Below are 25,142 nucleotides of genomic sequence, written 5' to 3' on the forward strand. Positions count from 1 at the left end.
ACAAACCAACTTCCTCCGGCCGGTCGTCTCTCCCCGATTGCTGAGTTTGTTTTATTTCACCTCCTCACTCGTCAATCACAAATCACCAGCAGCCTCATATGGGCGTCCAACGGCAGCAGCGGGTGTAGTCAGGAATGTGGAGCCCCCAAGCCGTGTAAAGCCAATCAAATCACAGTGACGCCCCACTTACATCATTGTGACTAATTAGGACAACAAAGTAAATACTTTAAAAAATAAGGAAAAGAAAGAACTCGCTACTAACTCAGGGTGGTCTCGTTATTTATGGTTGATAAAACATTTTAAGTACAAGTGGGGCTGCAGCCTCTCACACCTAAACACTGAAACATCTTTGAATAGAAAAAAAGGTTCAAAATGTAATCTTTTTAATGGAAACACAAGTTCCATAATTATTGTACTTTGTTAACAATTTTCTACAAAATAAATCTTTTTAAAAGTCATTATAAAACACACTATGGCTCATCTAATAATAGAAGTGCCAGTCTGAGGGGGCTGCCATTGTGCCAGTGCCCTCCACAGAAGAGTCGTCGTCTGTCGCTGGCATCACGTGTGCTGTAGAATGTCAAGTAATCATACGTGAGTGCTCAGTTATTTCACGTGTGCTGCGGTCGTATTAATACTTTTTTTTAAGTAATTTATATCCTGTGCCCAGTATGTCATAAAAGTGTAAAGTGATATCTTTATAAATTAAAATGCTGATTATAAAGAGCGTAGAGTTGGCGGATAATAAACAGCCTGTAGCAGAATCTTTGTGGTGAGCAGTCGGTGATGAAGGAGTCCGCGCTGAGCATGAAGAGGCGCCATGAAGAGACAGCACTGACCCTCAAACACTTCAGAGACCCTTCTGTGCTGTAAAGTCCGTCAGTCCAAGTGCTCGGCCGCCCGACCGCCCGCCGGTGAGTGGAGGTGAAGGTCCAGCCTTGGAGTGTCGCCCAGAGCTGAGCTGAGTACAATACAATAGCATAGAGTGTGTGTGTGTATAGCGCCTCTACTGAGCGCAGGGACAGACTCTCAGGTGAGTATTGATGATCATAAATATACAATTAGCACAAGTAAAGAAACAGATTTGTAAAACACACAGAAAACAACGGAGAGAGTGAGCTACAGGAATGGAAAACAACAAAATCTGTCCACTAATTGATTGGTGAACTCTGGTCTGGTTATTCAAAGAAATGAAAAAGCAGATTTGTATTTCATTTCAGTTAGTTTTCTATTTGTAATTTTAATTTCAGTGTAGTTTTTATTTCTCACTCTTTTATTTTCACTTTTATTTCGTTTAACATAACACTTTTTCGCGACTTTAGCTGCAGTTTTCATTAACAATCCCAACCTCTGAACTCCGGCTGTCCGCACTCATACTGTAGAAATATGGAATTCACCTCTGGAACTCGTTTTAGTCAAAGTGATCCTTCACGGGGGGCAGCACAGAGGTGAGCACTGCTACCCCACATCTCCAGGCCGCAGGTCAAATCCCACCCTCTTCACTGACTACTTAAGGTCTTTAGGGTGTAAAGCAGTTCAGAAGTAAACCCCCCGATGATCGTCACGTAGCTGACTGGCCTGTCCATACGACAGCAGGACATTAGCAGCAGATTTGTGATGGAGTCACACCTGAGAGTCAACACCATCAGGACTGGCAGCCCTGACACCATGTGGTGTGCCAGCTTTGTGTGGTCAGCAGTGACATGAGAAGGTCATCAGTCTGACCACTTCATGGGCTCACATGTCACATGTCACTTTATATTTACTAACTGACTGAATGTCTTGTCTGAATTCTTGTAATCGACTGACTGCCACCACTAATCTGACAGCCATATTTAAAATGTTTCTAAATTCACAAACCAAATCCTCAATAGATGACCAGTACTGCTGACTTGTCTTGTCTTTGTGAATGTCCATTCAGGTGGCTTCTCATCAAGGAGTGACATCAAATGACCAACATGAGCTGACTTTTAGAATCAGGATTTGGCTGACAATCAAACACGTCCTTTGTTAATTCAAACATCCCCTCCATCTTTAGGGTCTCCAGCCAAACGAATCACATGGTGACTGACTGGTCCTTTACGTGACTCCCACCAGCACCTTGATTTATGTGAGCACTTGAAGTTGAAAGACCAGTTGAGTTTGTCACAAAGTAGTTGTGACTTGTGTTACCGGGGTCTTTAAATCTTTAACCTCTCCCTTGAGGTCCTTCTTCATATCTTTATAAACTCGTCTTCTCTCACTGATTCACTCATTTAAATGATCCGAGTTTAAATCGGGCCGTCAATAAAAACAGCAGAAAGAAAAGGAACTGAGTGAAAGATGGGAATGGAGAGCCAGAAGAGGAGATCAGAACTGGAAGATCAAAAAGCCGAGTGTCAGAAATGAAAGTGAAATCCAAACTCGCAGTGGAAACACAAAGCACCAGTTGTGACGTCTGACTTTTAAACACACGTCTGCTTATTCTTTATGTCACATCCACAAACTCAGATAACGCAGAAGTCTAATGGACTGAACTTTGTACTCCTTGATCTTTGATAAAACGCTTAGTGTGACCCTGATTGTCACTTTGTAGCAACTCCTTTACAAGAAACACACAGAATAGTGACACACAAGAACTGAAGATGGCATCACAGGAAAACAGAAAATATCATCAACTACCTCAAAGTGTAAAGAATTCAGAAGAAGTCATAACAGAAATAACTGAAAAAACACAATAAAAAGAAAACCAGGATCAAATTTGCAATATTAACATAATAAAAAAATAAACGCAAATCATTACAATAACACACTGTGACCAACATGGGGTACAAGACCACTGAGCAGCTCACCTCGGCCTTGGAGCTTTTGAAGGAGTGAAAAGTCTGAAGCTCCCTGAGTCCTGCGGTCTGCGGCCTGACGAAGGCCTGAAATGCGGCGCTGACTTGTCGGCTGACCTCGTCTTTGGCTCATCTTCTCGTCGGCCATTAAGAAGATTTCAGTTGTCAGTCGAGAACAGAAACTCAGCTCAGTGTGTCCTCCTTGTTGAAGATCTCCGGCACTTCAGAGTTTGTTCAATGACATTTGATTTGTGGCCCTTGTCACTTATATGTCACTCTCATTTGTACACATTTTACTTTAGAAGTTTATTGTCACCACATCCTTGAGTACTTGACTTATAAATGTGAAGTCAGCCAACACCCTAAAGTCTTATCAGCATAAAAATAATAAAGAATCAGCACCGAGAGCCGAGAGTTCAGTTGTGTGTTCAGATTTGCACCCTGGTCCCTGATGTGTGTCTAACCGCTGTGCCACTGTCCTGTTCATGTCACACATTTGAGTGTCTGTGTGTCACTTCAGCCCTCCTTAGCCTTCACACTTTGACCAAATGTTTAACAACACAATAATCAAACACTTCAGTCAGTCGACATTTTTAGGTCATCTAAAGACACCAAAGCGTCCCATTTGATCAAAGGCCTGATAAATCAAATTCACTGAGATGGCCGCCTTCTCTTCACACCTTCTCAGGCTGACTGACAGCTCATGTCCCGCCTCCTCTGTCATTCTGGCCAATCCTGATTCCCAGTTCTGTGGCCCAGTGGCTGAGGTGCCACACTTGACATCCCAGTGACGTGGGTTCAGGTCCTGCCTGTCACATGTTGTGTGACCCTGAGTGAGTCACATCACCTGTCTGTGCTCAGAGTAAAAATACAAGGAAAGAGCTGGACATGTAAAGTGACTTTGGATTGAAAGGCGCTATATAAAATAAAGGAGATGGCTTTGTTTCCCTTTCATATTTTTTATCGGGAATGTCTTCATTTATATTTGCACACAAATTCTAATTTATAAACTGTGTCCATTTGTCCACTTTATCACAGAGACACTCAAACACATTTTTATTCTTCATTTGATTTTGATTTTTCTATGTCTTATTATTTTATCCTCTGACTTATTTAGTATTCAGTTATTTAAATTTGGTCCTTAAGTGGCCATGAAGAGCAGAGGCCTGTCCAGGGTCCAAACTCTTTACTGACCACCAAAGCTCTTCAGTCCACCATGTCTGTGACAGCTGGTGTGTGTGGTGACACTGAGAGAGACCCTCACTATGACACAACAAGCCTGTCACCTTGAACCGGTATCACCAGCCGGCTGAGTGGAGTTTGTCCATTGAGCTCAGGTGGCTGATAGGCCTTAGAGAAGATGACTGGACAGAGTGGAGTGTCACTGTGAGAAGCTGGTGACCCTCTGTGTGTCCCTCCTGGACTGGACTGTTATATCCTCCCATGTCTCATCACCTCTCCTGTCACCTCTAACTTGTCACTTATTTATCTTTGGGGTCTTTGTGTTTACTTGTGAAAGTTTGTGACTAGTGTTCTATAAAATAAAGGCTGACTGATTTACAGCTGCTGTCAGTGAACATCTGGAGAGGCTGGCATTTGTAAATGGCCTCCTGTCTATCATTTCAGTTGTGTCCTCAATAATGGACAGAAATCTGAGTTTGTCACTCGGCTGTCACCAACTCAGAGAAGTGCATCTGAACACTCAAGTGGAGGATAAGGTCAGTCCTGCTGTGTGACACTCCTGTCCAGTGTGACAGCTGACGTCCTCTCATCATCAGGGTAACTTGACAGACAGAAGATGCTTCAGGTATATAGCGCCTTGAAGGGCAGAATTGGTGTGGAGTTCAAATTGTGCGTCAGTTCAAATGCTAGCAGCAGCCTGCTGTTCAGTGACACACCTGAGCATCCAGCTCTGCTTGTAGTCATCATGTCACTTATTGAGACCCCCGATGGTCTGTCTGTCCGTCCACATGTCGTCACTTCTCTCTCTTTATCTCCACAGCCTGCCTCGTTGTGGTCTCAACTTCACATGTTGCTCAGCTCTCTCCTACACTCTTTCTTCTCCACACTCACGACTGACTGAACTGGACCTGAACACCAACAACATGGAGAACTCAGGAGTGAATCAGCTGTGTGAGGGGCTGAGGAGTGAAAACTGCAAATTAGAGAAACTGAGGTAAGTCAACAGCAAGTGTTTGTCTGTGTGTGTGTTTGTGTGTTGGATTTTATTTCTTCTGACTTTATGGCTCTTTATGTTCCACACCCACCATATAAAGATTATTTTTAATCCGGACAGACGTTAGTGTCACACGTGGGCAGACAGATGGATGTGACGAGGACTCAGCTGCAGATTTCTTTTTAATTGTTAAATTCTTAAAGACAACATTGAGACCCTGAGACCCTCGTCCACAGTGGTCTCTTTCATCCTCTCGTTGTCCTTTCTTTTCAGCCTGTTTTTTTTTTCCTTGTCCCACAATCCCATGTTGTCCATTCTTTATTTTGGTCTGGACCTTCTCCTCATCCTCTTGTTATGAACTAGAGAGTCCCAAGCACATAAGTCCCAAATAAAACAAATCAAAATACCCACCAGATGGGGGGTACCATCAAACTCTGGGTAGGCACCAAAAAGGGCAACGAAGAATCTTTATAAATACGAAGGATTATTAAAAAAAAAATGCTCTAAGGCTCAAAATAAACTCCAAAGAGCACAAGAGGAGTTGCTGAAACAACAAAGGGAATCCAAGGCCAACAACGTCACAATACACAAAGTCAAAGTATGGTAATAAAATCAAAACTCTGGTAATGATCAAAGCACAAGAATAGTCACAAAGGTAACTAAACTCAGCACAGCAGGAGGAGAATCAAAAGGATTAGAATTTTAAAGAGTGTGGACAGTAAGGTGAGACAGGAGGTGACCACAGGAGGACAGACAGCTCTGCAGGTGTCCATCATTACTGGCGAGTCTTCTGTGAAGTCAAAGTCAAAGCGAACATTATTGTCATCTCAACCATATACAAGTATACAGATAGACGACATTGCGAAGCTCAGGGTCCACAGTGTAACAACATGAAGTGCAAATAATAAATTAAAAATAAATTAAAAATAGAATTAAAATTTAAAATTAAAACACATACAAGACAATACTTTGTGTAAAGACAAGACAAAGACGTAGCAGCAATATTGACGTGTAGTTAGCAATATGAACATTGATGCAATGTATGGTAATTTGCAATCTGGATACATAAATATAGTTAAGAAATATGTAATATAATAAATAAATAATAGATATAGATATCCATCCATCCATTTTAAAACCCGTTGAATCCGAACACAGGGTCACGGGGGTCTGCTGGAGTCAATCCCTAGATATATACAGAAATTATCAGTTGTGACGAACGGGATGCCAGGATTCACCTGCTACTTATGTTCCGGGGGAGCAACCATGGGCAGCCCAATACCTCCCCTAGGACACTTGGTGGCAGCCTCCCTGGCCAACGGTGGTTCCCCAACCTCCCGCAGGGCTCCACGGGAGATGGAGTCCTCCACAGCCTGGTTGGGGCCCGGGGTGGCCGCTAGGAGGGGCTGTCTGGTTTCAACAGCCTGGCTGGACGAATCTTCAGCCCCACCCGGAAGTGCAATTAGGACCAGGTGGTCAAGCTTCCGGGTGGGCTATAAAGAGGGACAGCCACCACCGCTCTGAAGCCAGGGTCGGGAGGAGGAGTGGTGGTAAAAGGGAGAACGGTGTTGTGGGACTGTTGTAAGAGTGCTTATAGACTGTGTATTGCCTGTGGGTCATGGGGAAGACGTGCGCCCATGAGTGAAGAAAATAAAAGTCTGTATTGGTTTTATACGTGCCTCTGCGTCCATCTGTGTCGGGTCAGGCACCTATATAGCTCCTTTTGTTACACAGTGTATGATAATAGTTGTTTAAGACGTGTAAACAATGACAGGTCAGAAGAATATCAAAGAATGTCAAAGTTCAGTGTGCAAAATTCTTAAAGGTCAGTATGAGATTTTCAGTTCTTTTCTCCATCCACACTCATCTTTGCAGGAAAGTGGTTCGCATGTATAAAACTTCTGGTTTTAGAGGTGGTTGAGGCCGTGTGGAAGATCCCAGGGGGCAGCCTGGTGTTAAGGAGTCTGACAGCTTGGGAGTAAAAACTCTCCTTGAGCTGGGAAGATTTGGCTCTGATGCTGCAGTATCTTCTCTTGGATGGCAGAAGTGTGAAAAATCCATGTGAGGGGTGTAAGGGGTCCTGCACAATGCTGCAGGCTTTGCGGACACTGCGTTTGTAAAATATGTCCTGTAGTGAAGGGCGAGGCACCCCAATAATGTTCTCTGCTGTCTTCACTATCCTTTGCAGGCACTTGCGGTCGGATATGTTGCAGTTGCCATACCAGACAGTGATGCAGCTGGTCAGAACACTCTCAATGGTGCCTCTGTAGAACATGGTGAGGATGGAAGGGGAAAGACATGCTCGTTTCAGCCGCCTCAAGAAGTGTAGTCTCTGCTGGGCTTTCTTGATTAGTGATGAGGTGTTATGTGTCCATGTAAGTTTCTCAGTTATGTGCACACCGAGGAACCTGGTACTCCTAACAGTCTCCACATCTAAACCGTTGATGCAGAGTGGGATGTGGGCAGAATGTGATTTTCTGAATTTCATAATTATCTCTTTTGTCTTGTCGACACTGAGAGATAGATTGTTGTCTTCACACTTTACAGACATCCATTCCACAGCATCTCTGTATGTTGTTTCACCATCCCTGCTTATCAGTCCCAGCACCGTTGTTTCATCTGCAAACGTGATGATGTGGTTGGTATTGTGCGTGGCTGTGCAGTCGTGAGTCAGCAGAGTGAAGAGCAGTGGACTAAGCATGCAGCCCTGTGGTGCTCCATTGCTCAGTGTGATGATGCTGGAAGTGTTGTAGCCCATCCAATCTGACTGGGGTCTCTCTGTCAAGAATTCCAGGATCCAATTGCAGAGGGTGGTGTTCAGGCCCAACCTGCTAAGTTTTACAACCAGCTTTTGAGGGATGATTGTGTTGAAGGCAGAGCTAAAGTCTATGAACAGCATCCTGACATATGTGTCTTTTTTATCCAGATGTGTCAGGGAGAGGTGAAGGGCAGAGCATACGGCATCCTCAGTTGACCTGTTTGAGCGGTATGCAAACTGAAGAGGGTCATGGGAGGCTGGGAGATTAGTCTTTATGTGTGACATGACTAACTTTTTGAAGCATTTCATGATGACTGGCGTGAGTGCAACTGGTGGGTAGTCATTCAAGCACTTTGTATCAAAAATAGTCAGTAAAGCAGGACATAAGCCACAGATCTGTGGAGGAGGCGCACTGAAATAGCCAGAGGGCTTACAGACCAACAGGCTGACACACATTATGTGACATGTCCAGAGCCACTGAGAGGAATTCTGGGAAGGTGACGTGTCACTGAGGTACTGCAGAGTGTGAAGTGGCACCCTCTTGTGTTTGTAACTAACACTTGTGTTTCTTGTGGACAGTTTAAAGAAACATCTCCTTGTAAAATAAGTGCAGGCTATCAAGTGACTTTCTAATCAGTCCAGTATATAGCGCCTTTTATGTTTTTATACACATATTCAGCTGTAGCTTGTTGGTGTGATTAGAGGTCCAAACCCCCAGATTCACAAATCCTTCTTTTGTTATTTCATTCCACACATCTCAGGTCAACAATGGGAGCAGATGATCAAATGGCTGACTAGAGATGTGAATATTCTGAGTGTCACTACACGGCCATTAAGGACTTCTGTCACACTCACCCTGTGCCCCCTGTCACTCTGCTCACTCCATCATAATTCTTAATAAAGTATCGGCTTTTCCATTTTTATAAACTGAGTGACATGTGATGCAGAAATCAAACTTGCTGAAGAATATTGTCCATTTAGCTTTTGTGCTGTTTAATCGTTTAGCATTTTTAAATCCTCTAAGTTTTAATGATCAGTGTTTTGTCTTGGTAGAGTGATATTTTACTCTACTTTCCCCCTTTGTATCTATACTAATAAAAGGCAAAGCCCTCACTGACTCACTGACTGACTGACTGACTGACTGACTGACTGACTGACTCATCACTAATTCTCCAACTTCCTGTGTAGGTAGAAGGCTGAAATTTGGCAGGCTCATTCCTTACAGGTTACTTACAAAAGTTAAGCAGGTTTCATTTTGAAATTCTACACGTAATGGTCATAACTGAATCCTACTTACGTATATGTCCATAGCCTGCAGCTTGGTAGCCGTGTGAGGCAGCGTTGCGTCCCCCATCCCCACGCCTCCCATTTAGTTGGCTGCCTGCCTTATATCGATGAAACTGGTTGTATGCTTAAAACGCTTGACAGATGCCGAATGTCACTTCAACACAACTCAAACCAATTATGACAGCAGCAATCCAAGCTGTGAGAAAACAGTAAAAAGGAGGCATGTCAGACGTTGTGGTACATTTCCTGATGCAGCTCGACGGAAACAACTTCATGATGCTGCCGCCAAATACTCGCAGAAAAATCCACAAGTTAATAGAGACGCTGTTGCTAAATACTCGCAGACAAATCCACAACTTAATAGACATGCTGCCGCTAAATACTTGCAGGCAAATCCACAAGTTAATAGGGACGCTGCCGCTAAATACTCGCAGGCAAATCCACAAGTTAATAGAGCTTCTGTTTCTAGATACGATCCCAATAATGAAAAGCGGCTCATACGAAAACAACAGGTTTGCCTCAAAAAAGTCGATTGTGGATTTGCGTATGACCCAAACGTACATTATGAATCTGACAAAACAGTACAAATTGGATCCATGGATGTTCACTGTGAGTATTGTCAAGCTCATAGGTGGAAATGCGAGTCTCCTGGTTTGTGCTGTAACGGTGGTAAAGTCTCTCTCACTCCTTTACGTAAGCTTCCTGACCTTCTTGAGGGCCTGTTAAATGGCGAACATCCTCAAAGTGAGCATTTCTTGAACAACATTCGAAAGTACAACAGCACATTTCAAATGACGTCATTTGGTGCTAGCCAAATCGTTGAGGGAAATTTTATGCCTTCATTTAAAGTCCAGGGACAAGTGTATCACTTGATTGGCAGTCTTTTACCTATGCTGACTGAGGAACACAAATGTTTGAAAATTTATTTTGTCGGGAATGATGAAAAGGAAGCACAAATGCGGTGCGCTGATGTTTCTGGAGTTAACACGGCCCTGGTGCAGCATTCTAAAAAATGCTGCATGATTGTAACACTTACATCCAAGACTTCCACTCCGCAATTGACAGTATTTCAGATGAAGACAAAGACTTCAATGTTGTCATTCATGCCGACAAAAAACCATTAAATGCACACAAAGGCAGGTTTAATAAACCTACAGTACGTCAAGTTGGTGTTGTTATCGTTGGGCAAACGTTCGAGAATAGGGAAATTGTCTTGAAAAGCAGAGACAATAAACTGCAATGCATTAAGGAAACCCACAGATCCTATGATGCACTTCAATATCCCCTCATGTTCTGCTATGGTGAAGATGGCTATTCTGTGTCTATACCTCAAGTTAATGCTGCCAGTAGGTTACCTATGAAGAAAACCGTCTCTGCAGCAAACTTCTATTCATACCAGCTTATGATCAGAGAACATCATGATAATACTATCATTTTCTTGCAAACTTTATTAAATCAGTTTTTAGTTGATATGTACGCAAAAATTGAATCCGAAAGATTAAATTATATCAGACTAAATCAGAAGAAACTACGAGCTGAAAATGACGTCAACTTGAAAGATGCTATTGACAAAAATGACACTAATTTAAGGGAACTTGGTCAAGCTGTGATATTACCATCGCCGTTCACAGGAGGACCTCGCTTTATGCACGAGCGTACACAAGACGCAATGACATACGTACATCATTATGGCCGCCCTGACTTATTCATCACATTTACTTGCAATCCTAAATGGACTGACATCACTGAAGTTCCCCTTCCACATCAAAAACCTCATGATCGCCACGACCTTATCAGTCGTGTATTTCATCTTAAAATTTTCAAAATGATGGACTTGCTCACGAAGAGTAACATTTTCGGCTGTACAAATTGCTACATGTACACCATAGAGTGGCAAAAGCCAGGTATTTCCCATGCACACATTCTGTTGTGGCTAAAGGATAGGATTAAGTCAGCGATCAAGTGATCCGTGCGGAAATTACTGATCCACAGACTGACCCTGCCCTCCACAAAATAGTAAAATCCACCATGATTCACGCCCATGTGGACCTCATAATATCAACTCACCCTGCATGATCAACGGAATATGCAGTAAGAAGTACCTGCATCCCTTCATCTCAGAAACTCAGACCGGAGAAGATGGTTACCCTCAGTACCACTGGCGTGCACCTGCTGATGGAGGTCATACAATTAACATCAATGGAGTAGATATCGACAACAGATGGGTGGACCCTTATAGTCCTGTGCTGTCCCGCTTCTTCAATGCTCACATCAATGTCGAATTTTGCAATTCAGTAAAATCGATCAAATACATCTGCAAGTATGTTAACAAGAGAAGTGACCAGGCAGTATTTACAATACAAAATCAAAATGACAAAGTATCTCGATACGAAGCTGGGTGTTACATTAGTAGCTCTGAAGCAGCCTGGCACATTTTCTGTTTTCCCATTCATGAACGTTACCCTCCAGTCGTTTATCTTGCTGTGCATTTTGAGAACGGACAAAGAATTTATTTCACAGAAGGCAAAGTGGCCGACAAAGTAAACAATCCACCACAGATGACCCTTTTAGCGTTCTTTGACCTTTGCAACCATGATGATTTTGCAAAACAACTTCATTATAATGAAATTCCATTATGTTTTGTGTGGGCAAACAACATGTTTCGTCGAAGGAAACAGGGCAACCCTGTACCAGGACATTCGGGAGTGAAAAAAGATAATGTGCTGGGACGGGTCTACACTGTGCACCCGAATGCTACCATCTTCGACTGTTGCTCAACGAAATCACAGGTCCCACGTCTTTCAAATCTCTCAGAACAGTTGGTGGTGTCCTACATCCGACCTATAAGTCGGCCTGCAGGGCACTTGGTTTTTTACATGACGAAATCAACTGGGACGAGACTCTACAGGAAGCTGCTCTGACTCGGTCACCTCAAAAGATCCGTGAACTCTTTGCTGTCATGCTGGTGTTCTGCCAAACAGAAAACCCCTTAAACCTATGGGAAAAACATAAAGACAGCATAGCAGAAGATGTTAGGAGACACACTGAAAGAGACCGTATACGAACAAAAGTCCACCAGTGGTTACATTTGATCTATAACAAGTGTCTACAGTTGCTTGAAAACTACGTAATTGATATTGGAGGTCAATCTCTTGATCATTACGGTTTGCCTTCACCTTTCAGAGAACTGGCAGAAGTTACATAAATTCTGAGTACTTGAAAGAGACATCTTACAACACCTCACAATTAGCCAATATAACACAAATAACAAGCTGTTGCTAAATAGTGACCAAAAGACAGTTTATGAGCAAGTCATGAGGAATGTTTTCTCGGCCACTGGCTTGGTGTTTTTCCTTGATGCTCCAGGAGGAACTGGTAAGACATTCCTCATAAACCTTCTCCTTGCGAATATCCGAGTGGAAGGTAACATTTCCATAGCTGTGGCTTCTTCTGGAATTGCTGCAACTCTTCTTGAGGGTGGCAGAACTGCTCATTCAGCTTTCAAGCTGCCTCTTAACCTCAGCCATACTGAATCCCCCATGTGTAACATATCAAAGCAGAGCAACATGGCTGAAGTGCTTCGACATTGTCAGCTTATTGTCTGGGATGAATGCACTATGGCACACAGAGGAGGTGTTGAAGCTTTAGACAGGACCCTCAAAGACATCCGAAACACCAACAAACTTATAGGAGTCTTGACAGTGTTGTTGGCTGGCGACGTCCGACAAACCCTACCAGTAGTGCCCAGAGGAACACGTGCTGATGAAGTTAAAGCATGTCTGAAGTCTTCATACCTATACAAAGAGATCCTTAACAAATAATTATTTGTATTTTTTCCCTCAGTTTAAAAATGTTTACTTTTCTTCTTAATAAAAATTTTAAGGCAGTATTTCGCCGCTGCAAAGCGCGGGTATTTTGCTAGTTATTAATATGTAGCCTTTGTCAGAATGCCTCAAATCTCACAGACTGTTTGTAAAGTATTGTACTCTATAACTTATCCCCACCTTCCCTTCTACATCTATAACCTCAGGCAATTAGGTGTAGTAAACGACAAGCAAGAGTTAAGTTACTCTTTAAATAATGGATTATTGATAATATTCATACTGTAAATAATAACAATATGCAAAGTACATTTGAATACTGGCAACCATACAACCTGATAAATGCTGCTGTGTAGTTTCAGGTGGCACACAGACTTGTTAGTTACTTAAAATGTCTCTAGTTAAGCCCTCATTTATGGTCAGCTTTCTTCAGAACAGGCCGCATGCCTGTGCCGAGCCGTGATCTTCATTGTGTTGATCTTTTCAGTTCATGGTGTGTGAGATGTTCCTTCATCAGTTTGGTAAGAGAGAATGAGGGGTAAATCAAGCAAATTTATTAATAGATTCTCTGTCCCAACCCTACAGCCAATAGGGTGTCATGGTACTTAAAGGCATCTGATACAAGCCAATTGCAAACAGCCACACTTCAGACCAATGGGGCACAGAATACCTTCACACCTGCCACCCCCCAAAACCATCTGTTGAGCTGATGTTTGCCAGATAGGCAGTCTGGCTTTCCTGTGGGGATGACTGAGAGGGTCCTGCAGAGAATCACTGGTCAAAGTGGTTTTAGGCATTTCCCCCAACCCTGTCGTAAAATTCACTATCCTGACTTAGTCTTGGGGGTTAAACATGAATGCTTCTCATTAATGAAATACTAATATTACATTTGCTTTGCCTAAGTTACAAGTAAAGACATACAAAATATTTATCATCTTGTATGCAAAATTCACATCACAACAATCAGTGTGTATAATAAAAGGACACACAGCACCTTCAAAACAATGATGACAACCTTTAAACAGTCAAAGACTTCTTGAGCTTCAGGATTTCACACAAATGTCAAGGAATTTATTAGTGAACTGGTAATTGGAGAGATAACAGCACTGAAGAAGTTCATGAAGTGATGATAAGAATTCACTAAGTCGACAAATTGTGGGATTTTTAAACAAAAAAGTAATAAGCAGGCGTGTCTTCAGAAAACTACCATGAGAAAAAGCCATAATTAAATTAAATAAAAAAAAATTAAATGTGTAGTTTTAGACAGTTATATTGAAAAAAATGTTACATTTCACTACAGTCTTATGTTATTAAAAAGAAAAAAATGCACTTGTTAAAATCTGTACACAGTGAGTTTACTGTATATGTAAAAGTCAAAATGGCAGAGGTTCATGCAAAAAAACTAAAATGTTGAAAATAAGTTTTGGTGATGTGAGCTTCGCTTATTTCAAAAGTGTGAAACTAATCCTGACAGCCAGATTTGACAACAACAATAACTCATAGACAGATATAATGAACGAATAAACTCACTTACTTACTTACCCTACACACACCACCCAAGGGAGGAAATTTAGCTTTGTACAGAAGCTCTTAAATAAATAAATGAATACATAAATAGATAAATGAATATATGTGCACAAACACACTGTGGTCTAAATACACACCACAATGTTAAAAAGCAAGAAAATGAGAAAGAAAGAAAACTTCTGACTTGGCAGCCCCAGTCCCCATGAGGCGCTATACAGATGTGCTGCTGTTGGTATTAAGGACCCCCATCTCGTTTCTTCACACATTTCTGCTCAACGATTCGTTGGTCGTAAGTCCTCAGTGTTGTTGTGTCACAGAGAGGATGTCTGCTAATTTACACAAACAAACTGTTAACACCAACACTGGCTTTCTCACAGATGCGCTGACATTTTAACTGCTATTATTTTACCCAGTGGTGTCCTTATGTACCCACCATGACGTGACCTGAGTGAGTTGTGCCCTCTTCAGTATATAAAACATGTTTCTTGTTCCCTCAAAGACGAGGACATGAAATTGGTTTGTGAATCAAAATGAATTGACGAACTTAACTGATAAAGTAATAATTTAAAAAGATTCTCTTTGTGTCAAATCACACTGTACTACTTTATACAAATGCAGGAAATTGAAATATACGTAGAGCCACCATCCACATTGTCTAAAATTAATGACATATGCCATAAATTATGCAGTGATTTATTATTTAATTTAATTGTACAATCAGTTAAATAATAAATAAAAAACAGCAATACATATTTATATTCTTAATGCCCTCCAATCAACAATTTAAAGTCTACAGAATAGCAACTTCCCACACTTGCATTAATATTACACTCCAATAATTCAACTTCAGTATCACACACTAAAATGACAAATACAAATGTGAGAGTCCGTGTTCTACTGAGGAATTCTCTGGACATTCTGTTACATTTCAATTCTCTCTTCTGAGTCGTGTAAAGAACTAATAATTAGCACAGCTGAGAGATGATACAAGACACACACTGCAGTTCAGTTTAAGACAGAATAACAGATGCGCAGTAATTTTCCAACAACTACAAAGTTAAAATGTATTGTTCCTCAGAGCTGACTCTCGTACACAAAGTTAGAATCTTCACTTCATAAGTCAGCTGTAATTTCATTGGTCTTTGTGGCTCTCAATCAGATTTTAGTGGTCCTGTAGCAACACAAATACTTACCTCTGATTGTAGAAAAGCTGACTCCTCTTTTATTATCACTCATACAAGGTACAGCAGGACCATAGCATCCAGACTCAGAGACACTCATGTGACCATCTCAGCCTACGAGGTCTCACTTGAACCCAAGTCTGTCTTGTCCAGTTAACCAGCAGATTTTATGGCTGAGCTCACGCTAGCTTTTCAGTAGTTGGGCTCATAAGAATCCACCACAATATCTTGTTTGAACAATATATGGATATTATGATGTGCACAATACACAACTTGTTCTCTCCAGATATTACTAGTGTCCATAAAATGTTATTTACACAAAACTGAAAAGACTCAGGGGCTCATATAACACAGCATAAGAAGAGAAAACAACGCTTATCTCAACAGGCTTCTTTAAATGTAAAGGTGAATTCTTGATAGCAGAGATTTCTTTAGATGTCGATAGACACAGAAGGCACTGCATTATATATGAATCACCTTTGAATTTTACATCTTTGAGCGAAGTGTTCAGATACGACTCTGGGGAAAATGCACAACCAGTTTTCATCTCTTAACAGTGATTGGGAAAGCATAGGATCAAAAGAGCACAGGAAGGTGCTACAGTGAATTTATTTGAATGATATACAACACACCTGAATGGTCTCCTTTATGAATTTATGTTAATAACAGTTTTTGTTTTCATTTTATTGATTTTATTGTAATCATTCCATACAAATAGATCAATTTTTACAAAAAAAAAAATAGGATTGAAAACAAATCAACCCCCACCCCTGAGAAAGAGAGCATGGCCAATGGATTAAAACAAAAAATAGTAAAAATAAATAAACTGAAGAGTTTAATAGGTGGATAAATGGAGAAGAAAGAGAAATGGGGAGAGAATCTACTTCCTCAGTACTTTAAGAGCTTATTCTAAAATATTATTGATCAGATCCTGCCAGATTTTGAAAAGTCCTGCATAGATCCTCTAAGTGAAATTTAGATTTTTTCCAATTTCAAATAATATAAAACATCAATTAACCATGGACTGAAAAGAGGAGAGTTAGGATTCTTCCAGTTTAGCAAAATAAGTCTGCATGCCAATAATGTAGAGAAGGCAATCACAGTTTGCTTGACCTTCTCCACTTTAAGCCCATCTGGAAGAACACCAAACACAGCTGTTAGTAGGTTAGGAGGGATTGTTACACCAAGGCTGTCTGAAAGGCACTTACAATTTTTTTTGTCCAGAAGGATGTTAATTTGGTGCTGGCCCAAAACATGTGACCCAGTGAGGCTGGGACTTGATTGTAGCGTTCACAGGTTGGATCTTGCCCTGGAAACATTTTAGACAATTTCAAGCGAGACAGATGTCCTCGATATATAATTTTGAGCTTAATAATTTTATGCTTTGCACATATGGAGGTCAAGTGAATTCTCTGCATTGCTACCTTCCACTTCCTTTCTGATATGTTGAGTGAGAGATTCTTTTCCCATTGTCCTCTTGGATCTTTGAAAGGGAGGGACTGTAAAATATTTTTATGTATTGCAGAAATGCTGTCTGAGTCCTCGAGACTGAGCAATATTTTTTCCAGCAGAGAGGAAGGTGGGAGATGGGGAAATTTGGACAGGTTCTGTTTAACAAAGTTTCTAAATTGAAGATATTGAAAGAAATGTGTTGCTGGAAAGTTAAATTTAGAATGTAATTGTTCATAGGATGCAATGATGTTGTCTATATAAAGATCTCTAAGCAATTTAATCCCAATTTTTTTCCAGATATTAAAAACTGCATATGTTTGACAGGGTTGAAAAAGGTGGTTCTCATGCAGAGGTGGCAGAGATAAAAGGTTCTCCATCTTAAAATGCTTTCTACATTGGTTCCATATTCTGATTCAGTGAAGCATAATTGGTACTGCAGGATTTTATTTCTATTGCGGACCAATCCTGTGTATGTTCTTCTATTTGTATCCAGGTTTTTAGAGCTTGTATGTTTGCTGCCCAGTAATAAAACTGGAAGTTAGGTAGAGCCATACCACCTTCTGCCTTAGGTCTTTGTAGAGTCGCTCTGTGGATATGTGGATGTTTTGAGTTCCAAATAAATGAGGTTATTGTTGAGTCTAATTGCTTAAAAAAGGATTTATTAATGTATATTGGAATGTTTTGAAAAAAAGAAGCTTAGGAAGAATATTCATCTTAACAACATTAATTCTTCCAGCTAGAGTGAGATGAAGGGATGACCATCTTTGCAAGTCTTGCTTAATTTTTTCCATACAGGCAGTGAAATTTTGTTGATATAGAGCTTTATGTTTACTTGTGATATTTACCCCTAGGTATTTAAACTGATCTGCAATAATAAAAGAGAAGGTGTCCAATCTAATATTGTATGCCTGAGAATTCACTGGAAAGAGCACACTTTTATTCAAATTAATTCTGAGACCAGAGATCTTTTGAAATTCTGTAAGTGCTGTTAAGACTGCAGGCACAGTATTTTGTGGGTCTGATATATACAAAACCTTATCATCTGCATATAGAGAAATTTTCTGTTCCAGTCCATCTCTGATAATCCCCTTTATCTGATAAAAATTTTGACAGTGAACTGCCAGTGGTTCAATGGCGATTGCAAACAGCAGTGGTGACAAGGCATCCTTCTCTGGTACCATGTTCTAGTTTAAAGTAGTCTGAACAAATGTTGTTAATACAAACTGAAACTTCTGGATTGGTATAGAGTAGTTTGATCCATGCACAAATATTCTGGCCAAACCCAAATTTCTCTAATGTAGTGAAAAGGTAGTTCCATTCAATCATATCAGATGCTTTTTCTGCATCCAACAATAATAACATCTCTGGGGTGTTTGTCTTTGCAGATGAATATATTACATTAAACAGGCATAGGAGATTGGAAGCTAAGTGTCAGTTTTTAATGAATCCAGTTTGATCTTGTGATATTACTGAAGGCAGCACTTTCTCCATCCTTCTAGCTAGGACTTTGGAGAGTATCTTAACATCATTATTCAGAAGTGAAATTGGTCTGTATGATGCACATTGTAATAAGTCCTTGTTTTGTTTAGGAAAGACAGTGATTAATGCTTGGCGAAAAGTTTGAGGTAGAATTTGATTTTCTCTAGCTTCTGTAAATGTTGCTAATAAGAGGGGAGCTAGCTGAGTGGAGAATTACTTATAAAATTCAACATTAATAATAGTTTAGTCTGAGTAACGAGTAGTGAGGAGTTGCTGGAGAATGTAACAAAGTAAAAATTACACTATTTGAGCTCAAAATGTAGTGACATAAAAATAAAAGTAGCTATGAAAGAAATTTACTAAAGTAAAAGTAAAATACAAATAGCTAAAATTGCTAAAAAATGTACTTAACTAAAGTATCAAAGTAGTCGTACATTTTACACCTCTGATTTAACTGGAAACATTTGGCATTCATGGAACTGACTGAACCTCGAATGGAAAACAAGGCCTCTTCAAGTAAGGCATCATCAGCTAAGTCTCAATTTCACAAACGCGTTTCATGGAATACCACCCTGCAGGTTTGACTAATGGAGTGTTGGCAGATACTCAGGGGTCTAATAAGACGTCCTGGACAAACACAACTGATCTCTCATCTTGGAAAGAACGTCCTCCATAAAACAGCAATACATATTTATATTCTTAATGCCCTCCAATCAACAATTTAAAGTCTACAGAATAGCAACTTCCCACACTTGCATTAATATTACACTCCAATAATTCAACTTCAGTATCACACACTAAAATGACAAATACAAATGTGAGAGTCCGTGTTCTACTGAGGAATTCTCTGGACATTCTGTTACATTTCAATTCTCTTCTGAGTCGTGTAAAGAACTAATAATTAGCACAGCTGAGAGATGATACAAGACACACACTGCAGTTCAGTTTAAGACAGAATAACAGATGCGCAGTAATTTTCCAACAACTACAAAGTTAAAATGTATTGTTCCTCAGAGCTGACTCTCGTACACAAAGTTAGAATCTTCACTTCATAAGTCAGCTGTAATTTCATTGGTCTTTGTGGCTCTCAATCAGATTTTAGTGGTCCTGTAGCAACACAAATACTTACCTCTGATTGTAGAAAAGCTGACTCCTCTTTTATTATCACTCATACAAGGTACAGCAGGACCATAGCATCCAGACTCAGAGACACTCATGTGACCATCTCAGCCTACGAGGTCTCACTTGAACCCAAGTCTGTCTTGTCCAGTTAACCAGCAGATTTTATGGCTGAGCTCACGCTAGCTTTTCAGTAGTTGGGCTCATAAGAATCCACCACAATATCTTGTTTGAACAATATATGGATATTATGATGTGCACAATACACAACTTGTTCTCTCCAGATATTACTAGTGTCCATAAAATGTTATTTACACAAAACTGAAAAGACTCAGGGGCTCATATAACACAGCATAAGAAGAGAAAACAACGCTTATCTCAACAGGCTTCTTTAAATGTAAAGGTGAATTCTTGATAGCAGAGATTTCTTTAGATGTCGATAGACACAGAAGGCACTGCATTATATATGAATCACCTTTGAATTTTACATCTTTGAGCGAAGTGTTCAGATACGACTCTGGGGAAAATGCACAACCAGTTTTCATCTCTTAACAGTGATTGGGAAAGCATAGGATCAAAAGAGCACAGGAAGGTGCTACAGTGAATTTATTTGAATGATATACAACACACCTGAATGGTCTCCTTTATGAATTTATGTTAATAACAGTTTTGTTTTCATTTTATTGATTTTATTGTAATCATTCCATACAAATAGATCAATTTTTACAAAAAAAAAAATAGGATTGAAAACAAATCAACCCCCACCCCTGAGAAAGAGAGCATGGCCAATGGATTAAAACTTAAAAATAGTAAAAATAAATAAACTGAAGAGTTTAATAGGTGGATAAATGGAGAAGAAAGAGAAATGGGGAGAGAATCTACTTCCTCAGTACTTTAAGAGCTTATTCTAAAATATTATTGATCAGATCCTGCCAGATTTTGAAAAGTCCTGCATAGATCCTCTAAGTGAAATTTAGATTTTTTCCAATTTCAAATAATATAAAACATCAATTAACCATGGACTGAAAAGAGGAGAGTTAGGATTCTTCCAGTTTAGCAAAATAAGTCTGCATGCCAATAATGTAGAGAAGGCAATCACAGTTTGCTTGACCTTCTCCACTTTAAGCCCATCTGGAAGAACACCAAACACAGCTGTTAGTAGGTTAGGAGGGATTGTTACACCAAGGCTGTCTGAAAGGCACTTACAATTTTTTGTCCAGAAGGATGTTAATTTGGTGCTGGCCCAAAACATGTGACCCAGTGAGGCTGGGACTTGATTGTAGCGTTCACAGGTTGGATCTTGCCCTGGAAACATTTTAGACAATTTCAAGCGAGACAGATGTCCTCGATATATAATTTTGAGCTTAATAATTTTATGCTTTGCACATATGGAGGTCAAGTGAATTCTCTGCATTGCTACCTTCCACTTCCTTTCTGATATGTTGAGTGAGAGATTCTTTTCCCATTGTCCTCTTGGATCTTTGAAAGGGAGGGACTGTAAAATATTTTTATGTATTGCAGAAATGCTGTCTGAGTCCTCGAGACTGAGCAATATTTTTTCCAGCAGAGAGGAAGGTGGGAGATGGGGAAATTTGGACAGGTTCTGTTTAACAAAGTTTCTAAATTGAAGATATTGAAAGAAATGTGTTGCTGGAAAGTTAAATTTAGAATGTAATTGTTCATAGGATGCAATGATGTTGTCTATATAAAGATCTCTAAGCAATTTAATCCCAATTTTTTTCCAGATATTAAAACTGCATATGTTTGACAGGGTTGAAAAGGTGGTTCTCATGCAGAGGTGGCAGAGATAAAAGGTTCTCCATCTTAAAATGCTTTCTACATTGGTTCCATATTCTGATTCAGTGAAGCATAATTGGTACTGCAGGATTTTATTTCTATTGCGGACCAATCCTGTGTATGTTCTTCTATTTGTATCCAGGTTTTTAGAGCTTGTATGTTTGCTGCCCAGTAATAAAACTGGAAGTTAGGTAGAGCCATACCACCTTCTGCCTTAGGTCTTTGTAGAGTCGCTCTGTGGATATGTGGATGTTTTGAGTTCCAAATAAATGAGGTTATTGTTGAGTCTAATTGCTTAAAAAAGGATTTATTAATGTATATTGGAATGTTTTGAAAAAGAAGCTTAGGAAGAATATTCATCTTAACAACATTAATTCTTCCAGCTAGAGTGAGATGAAGGGATGACCATCTTTGCAAGTCTTGCTTAATTTTTTCCATACAGGCAGTGAAATTTTGTTGATATAGAGCTTTATGTTTACTTGTGATATTTACCCCTAGGTATTTAAACTGATCTGCAATAATAAAAGAGAAGGTGTCCAATCTAATATTGTATGCCTGAGAATTCACTGGAAAGAGCACACTTTTATTCAAATTAATTCTGAGACCAGAGATCTTTTGAAATTCTGTAAGTGCTGTTAAGACTGCAGGCACAGTATTTTGTGGGTCTGATATATACAAAACCTTATCATCTGCATATAGAGAAATTTTCTGTTCCAGTCCATCTCTGATAATCCCCTTTATCTGATAAAAATTTTGACAGTGAACTGCCAGTGGTTCAATGGCGATTGCAAACAGCAGTGGTGACAAGGGGCATCCTTCTCTGGTACCATGTTCTAGTTTAAAGTAGTCTGAACAAATGTTGTTAATACAAACTGAAACTTCTGGATTGGTATAGAGTAGTTTGATCCATGCACAAATATTCTGGCCAAACCCAAATTTCTCTAATGTAGTGAAAAGGTAGTTCCATTCAATCATATCAGATGCTTTTTCTGCATCCAACAATAATAACATCTCTGGGGTGTTTGTCTTTGCAGATGAATATATTACATTAAACAGGCATAGGAGATTGGAAGCTAAGTGTCAGTTTTTAATGAATCCAGTTTGATCTTGTGATATTACTGAAGGCAGCACTTTCTCCATCCTTCTAGCTAGGACTTTGGAGAGTATCTTAACATCATTATTCAGAAGTGAAATTGGTCTGTATGATGCACATTGTAATAAGTCCTTGTTTTGTTTAGGAAAGACAGTGATTAATGCTTGGCGAAAAGTTTGAGGTAGAATTTGATTTTCTCTAGCTTCTGTAAATGTTGCTAATAAGAGGGGAGCTAGCTGAGTGGAGAATTACTTATAAAATTCAACATTAATAATAGTTTAGTCTGAGTAACGAGTAGTGAGGAGTTGCTGGAGAATGTAACAAAGTAAAAATTACACTATTTGAGCTCAAAATGTAGTGACATAAAAATAAAAGTAGCTATGAAAGAAATTTACTAAAGTAAAAGTAAAATACAAATAGCTAAAATTGCTAAAAAATGTACTTAACTAAAGTATCAAAGTAGTCGTACATTTTACACCTCTGATTTAACTGGAAACATTTGGCATTCATGGAACTGACTGAACCTCGAATGGAAAACAAGGCCTCTTCAAGTAAGGCATCATCAGCTAAGTCTCAATTTCACAAACGCGTTTCATGGAATACCACCCTGCAGGTTTGACTAATGGAGTGTTGGCAGATACTCAGGGGTCTAATAAGACGTCCTGGACAAACACAACTGATCTCTCATCTTGGAAAGAACGTCCTCCATCCCAGAGCCAAGAGTAATAATAATAATAATAAGAAGAAGAAGAATAAGAATAATAATATGTAATAATTACTGACATGACAGGCTCCTCACATTATGATTGTGCTCCTCACACTCGGGCCGCTCTTATTCTTCATCTGTCTCCTATCTTTGTCAAACAGGGCAGTGTGGTAGCTCTGAGATTAGAGATCTGTGCTGGCAATCAGAACGTTGCTGCTTCAAATCCCATAAATGCTAAAGGTGATTCCACTTCGTTAAGCCCATGAGCAAGACGCTTAACCTACAATCGCCCCTTCCTGCGTATGACATTATCTTACATCCAGCCATGAAAGGAGGTCCTCCAACCTGCAAGGGAAACTTGGGGGTTGGTGGCAGGATTGGCACTCTAGCCACTGTAAAAAAACCTCTCACTGTTCAATCCCAATTGAACTAGTGTGGTGCCAAGGTGCCCTGCACTCAGTTCCTAATCTGGGGTCCTGAGGTGGTGGGTGTGGAAACTCGCAGTATCAGTTCATGATCCTAAATCCTCTGTTTTTGTCAAATATGTGAATTCTCCATAACTGATGGCCTTTGTTCTGCACTCACAATTTAAACCCCTGTCTATTGATTTAATTTCTTTTAACATTGAATGTGAATATTTATATTATTTGTAAAAGTTCATAAAGCCCCTGTCATCTTTAGTCCACCCTCGTTCTGTCCACTGTCCTGTGCAGCTTGATTGCTTGATTTACTGAAAAAGAGACATCAGAGAAAAGACAAAAGTCAGTCCTGAAGAAATGATCAGCTGTTGTGAGAAATTCAAACAGTGAGGACTCAAAGATGGCAGTCATGCAACCCCCATACATCCTGTCTAGTCATGTGATGAAGTGTTGTGTTTTTCCAGTTTCAACCAGCAGATGGCGATGTCAGAACGTCACCCATTCATTTGATAAAATCTCTTAGACTGAATGTTCAGAGCTGTGAATGGACAGCAGTGGTCAGCAGTCATGGGGTCACTTCACAGTCTACTCGGACAAAGAGACCCTCACACCATCTCTGTGCTGGGCTTTGGGATGCTGACCTTCTGTAGAAAGAGTAAGAAAACTGAGGTCAACTCCACTGAGGCCTTTATTTGAAAGAGATCAGCTGTTCAATGGCACCAGTCAGAATCTAAGGTCTGAATGGCCGAGGACTGAAGTGTCACATTTCACTCATGTCCATTATGTCATTGATACAAAGCGTAGGTTTAGTCTTAACTAGTCTAGTCTAGTCTAATCAAGGTGTCACAATAGACACAATAGAGTGTCCTCATTGTCTACTCTGGATGTCACCTTCAAGTCAGACAAAACGTCCACATGTCCTGATTGGTGAATGACAGACAGAATTCTGAGTTTGTCACTCTGTTGTCACCAACTGTGACAACTCCGTCTGGACACTCATGTGGAGAACAATGTAATTTTAGGAGACCACCTTTCACCAGTCAGGATGACCTGAAGATCAAAAGACATACCCAGGTGTGCTGAGCCTTTATGGGCAAAATTGGTCTTGGGTTCAAATTGAGTTTCAGTTCACCTGCAAGCAGGTCAGTGACACACTTGAGTGTCCAGCTCTGCTTGTAGTTGTCATGTCACTTATTGAGACCCCAGGCTATATGTGTTTGTATTAATAGAGAACCAAAAGACAAACAGACAATTTCAGATGATATCCTGATGAGGCTGACCTGAGATGCAGGTGACAAGTTTCTGAATGGGGATTTTAATGAGGTGACAATGATGAATATAAAGTGAGGGATTGTGGGAGGAGATGACAATGAATATGGACTGAGGTGACAGGTTCAGAGTGTGACATTGACTGTTCTGACTTTATTAAACAGGCCTTTCTGGTCATTTAACGTCCTCACATGGTGACAGTTGCTCCTCATGCTGTCCTGTCACCAGTCCAGTCAAAC

At 40.1% G+C, this 25,142-nt stretch overlaps 1 protein-coding gene across 1 annotated transcript in view; it reads left to right on the top strand.

Annotated features, from left to right (window-relative positions):
- The window catches only part of LOC120534524 (NACHT, LRR and PYD domains-containing protein 3-like), a 70,216-nt gene that overhangs the window by 20,174 nt on the left and 24,900 nt on the right, over positions 1-25,142 (top strand). Inside the window, exon 6 of the mRNA XM_039762125.1 lies at positions 4,822-4,995. Within this exon, the coding sequence (XP_039618059.1) occupies positions 4,822-4,995 (174 nt within the window). The remainder of the gene's footprint in view (positions 1-4,821; positions 4,996-25,142) is intronic.

The sequence above is a fragment of the Polypterus senegalus genome, chromosome 8, assembly GCF_016835505.1.
Source record: "Polypterus senegalus isolate Bchr_013 chromosome 8, ASM1683550v1, whole genome shotgun sequence".
NCBI classification, from domain to species: Eukaryota; Metazoa; Chordata; class Cladistia; order Polypteriformes; family Polypteridae; genus Polypterus; species Polypterus senegalus.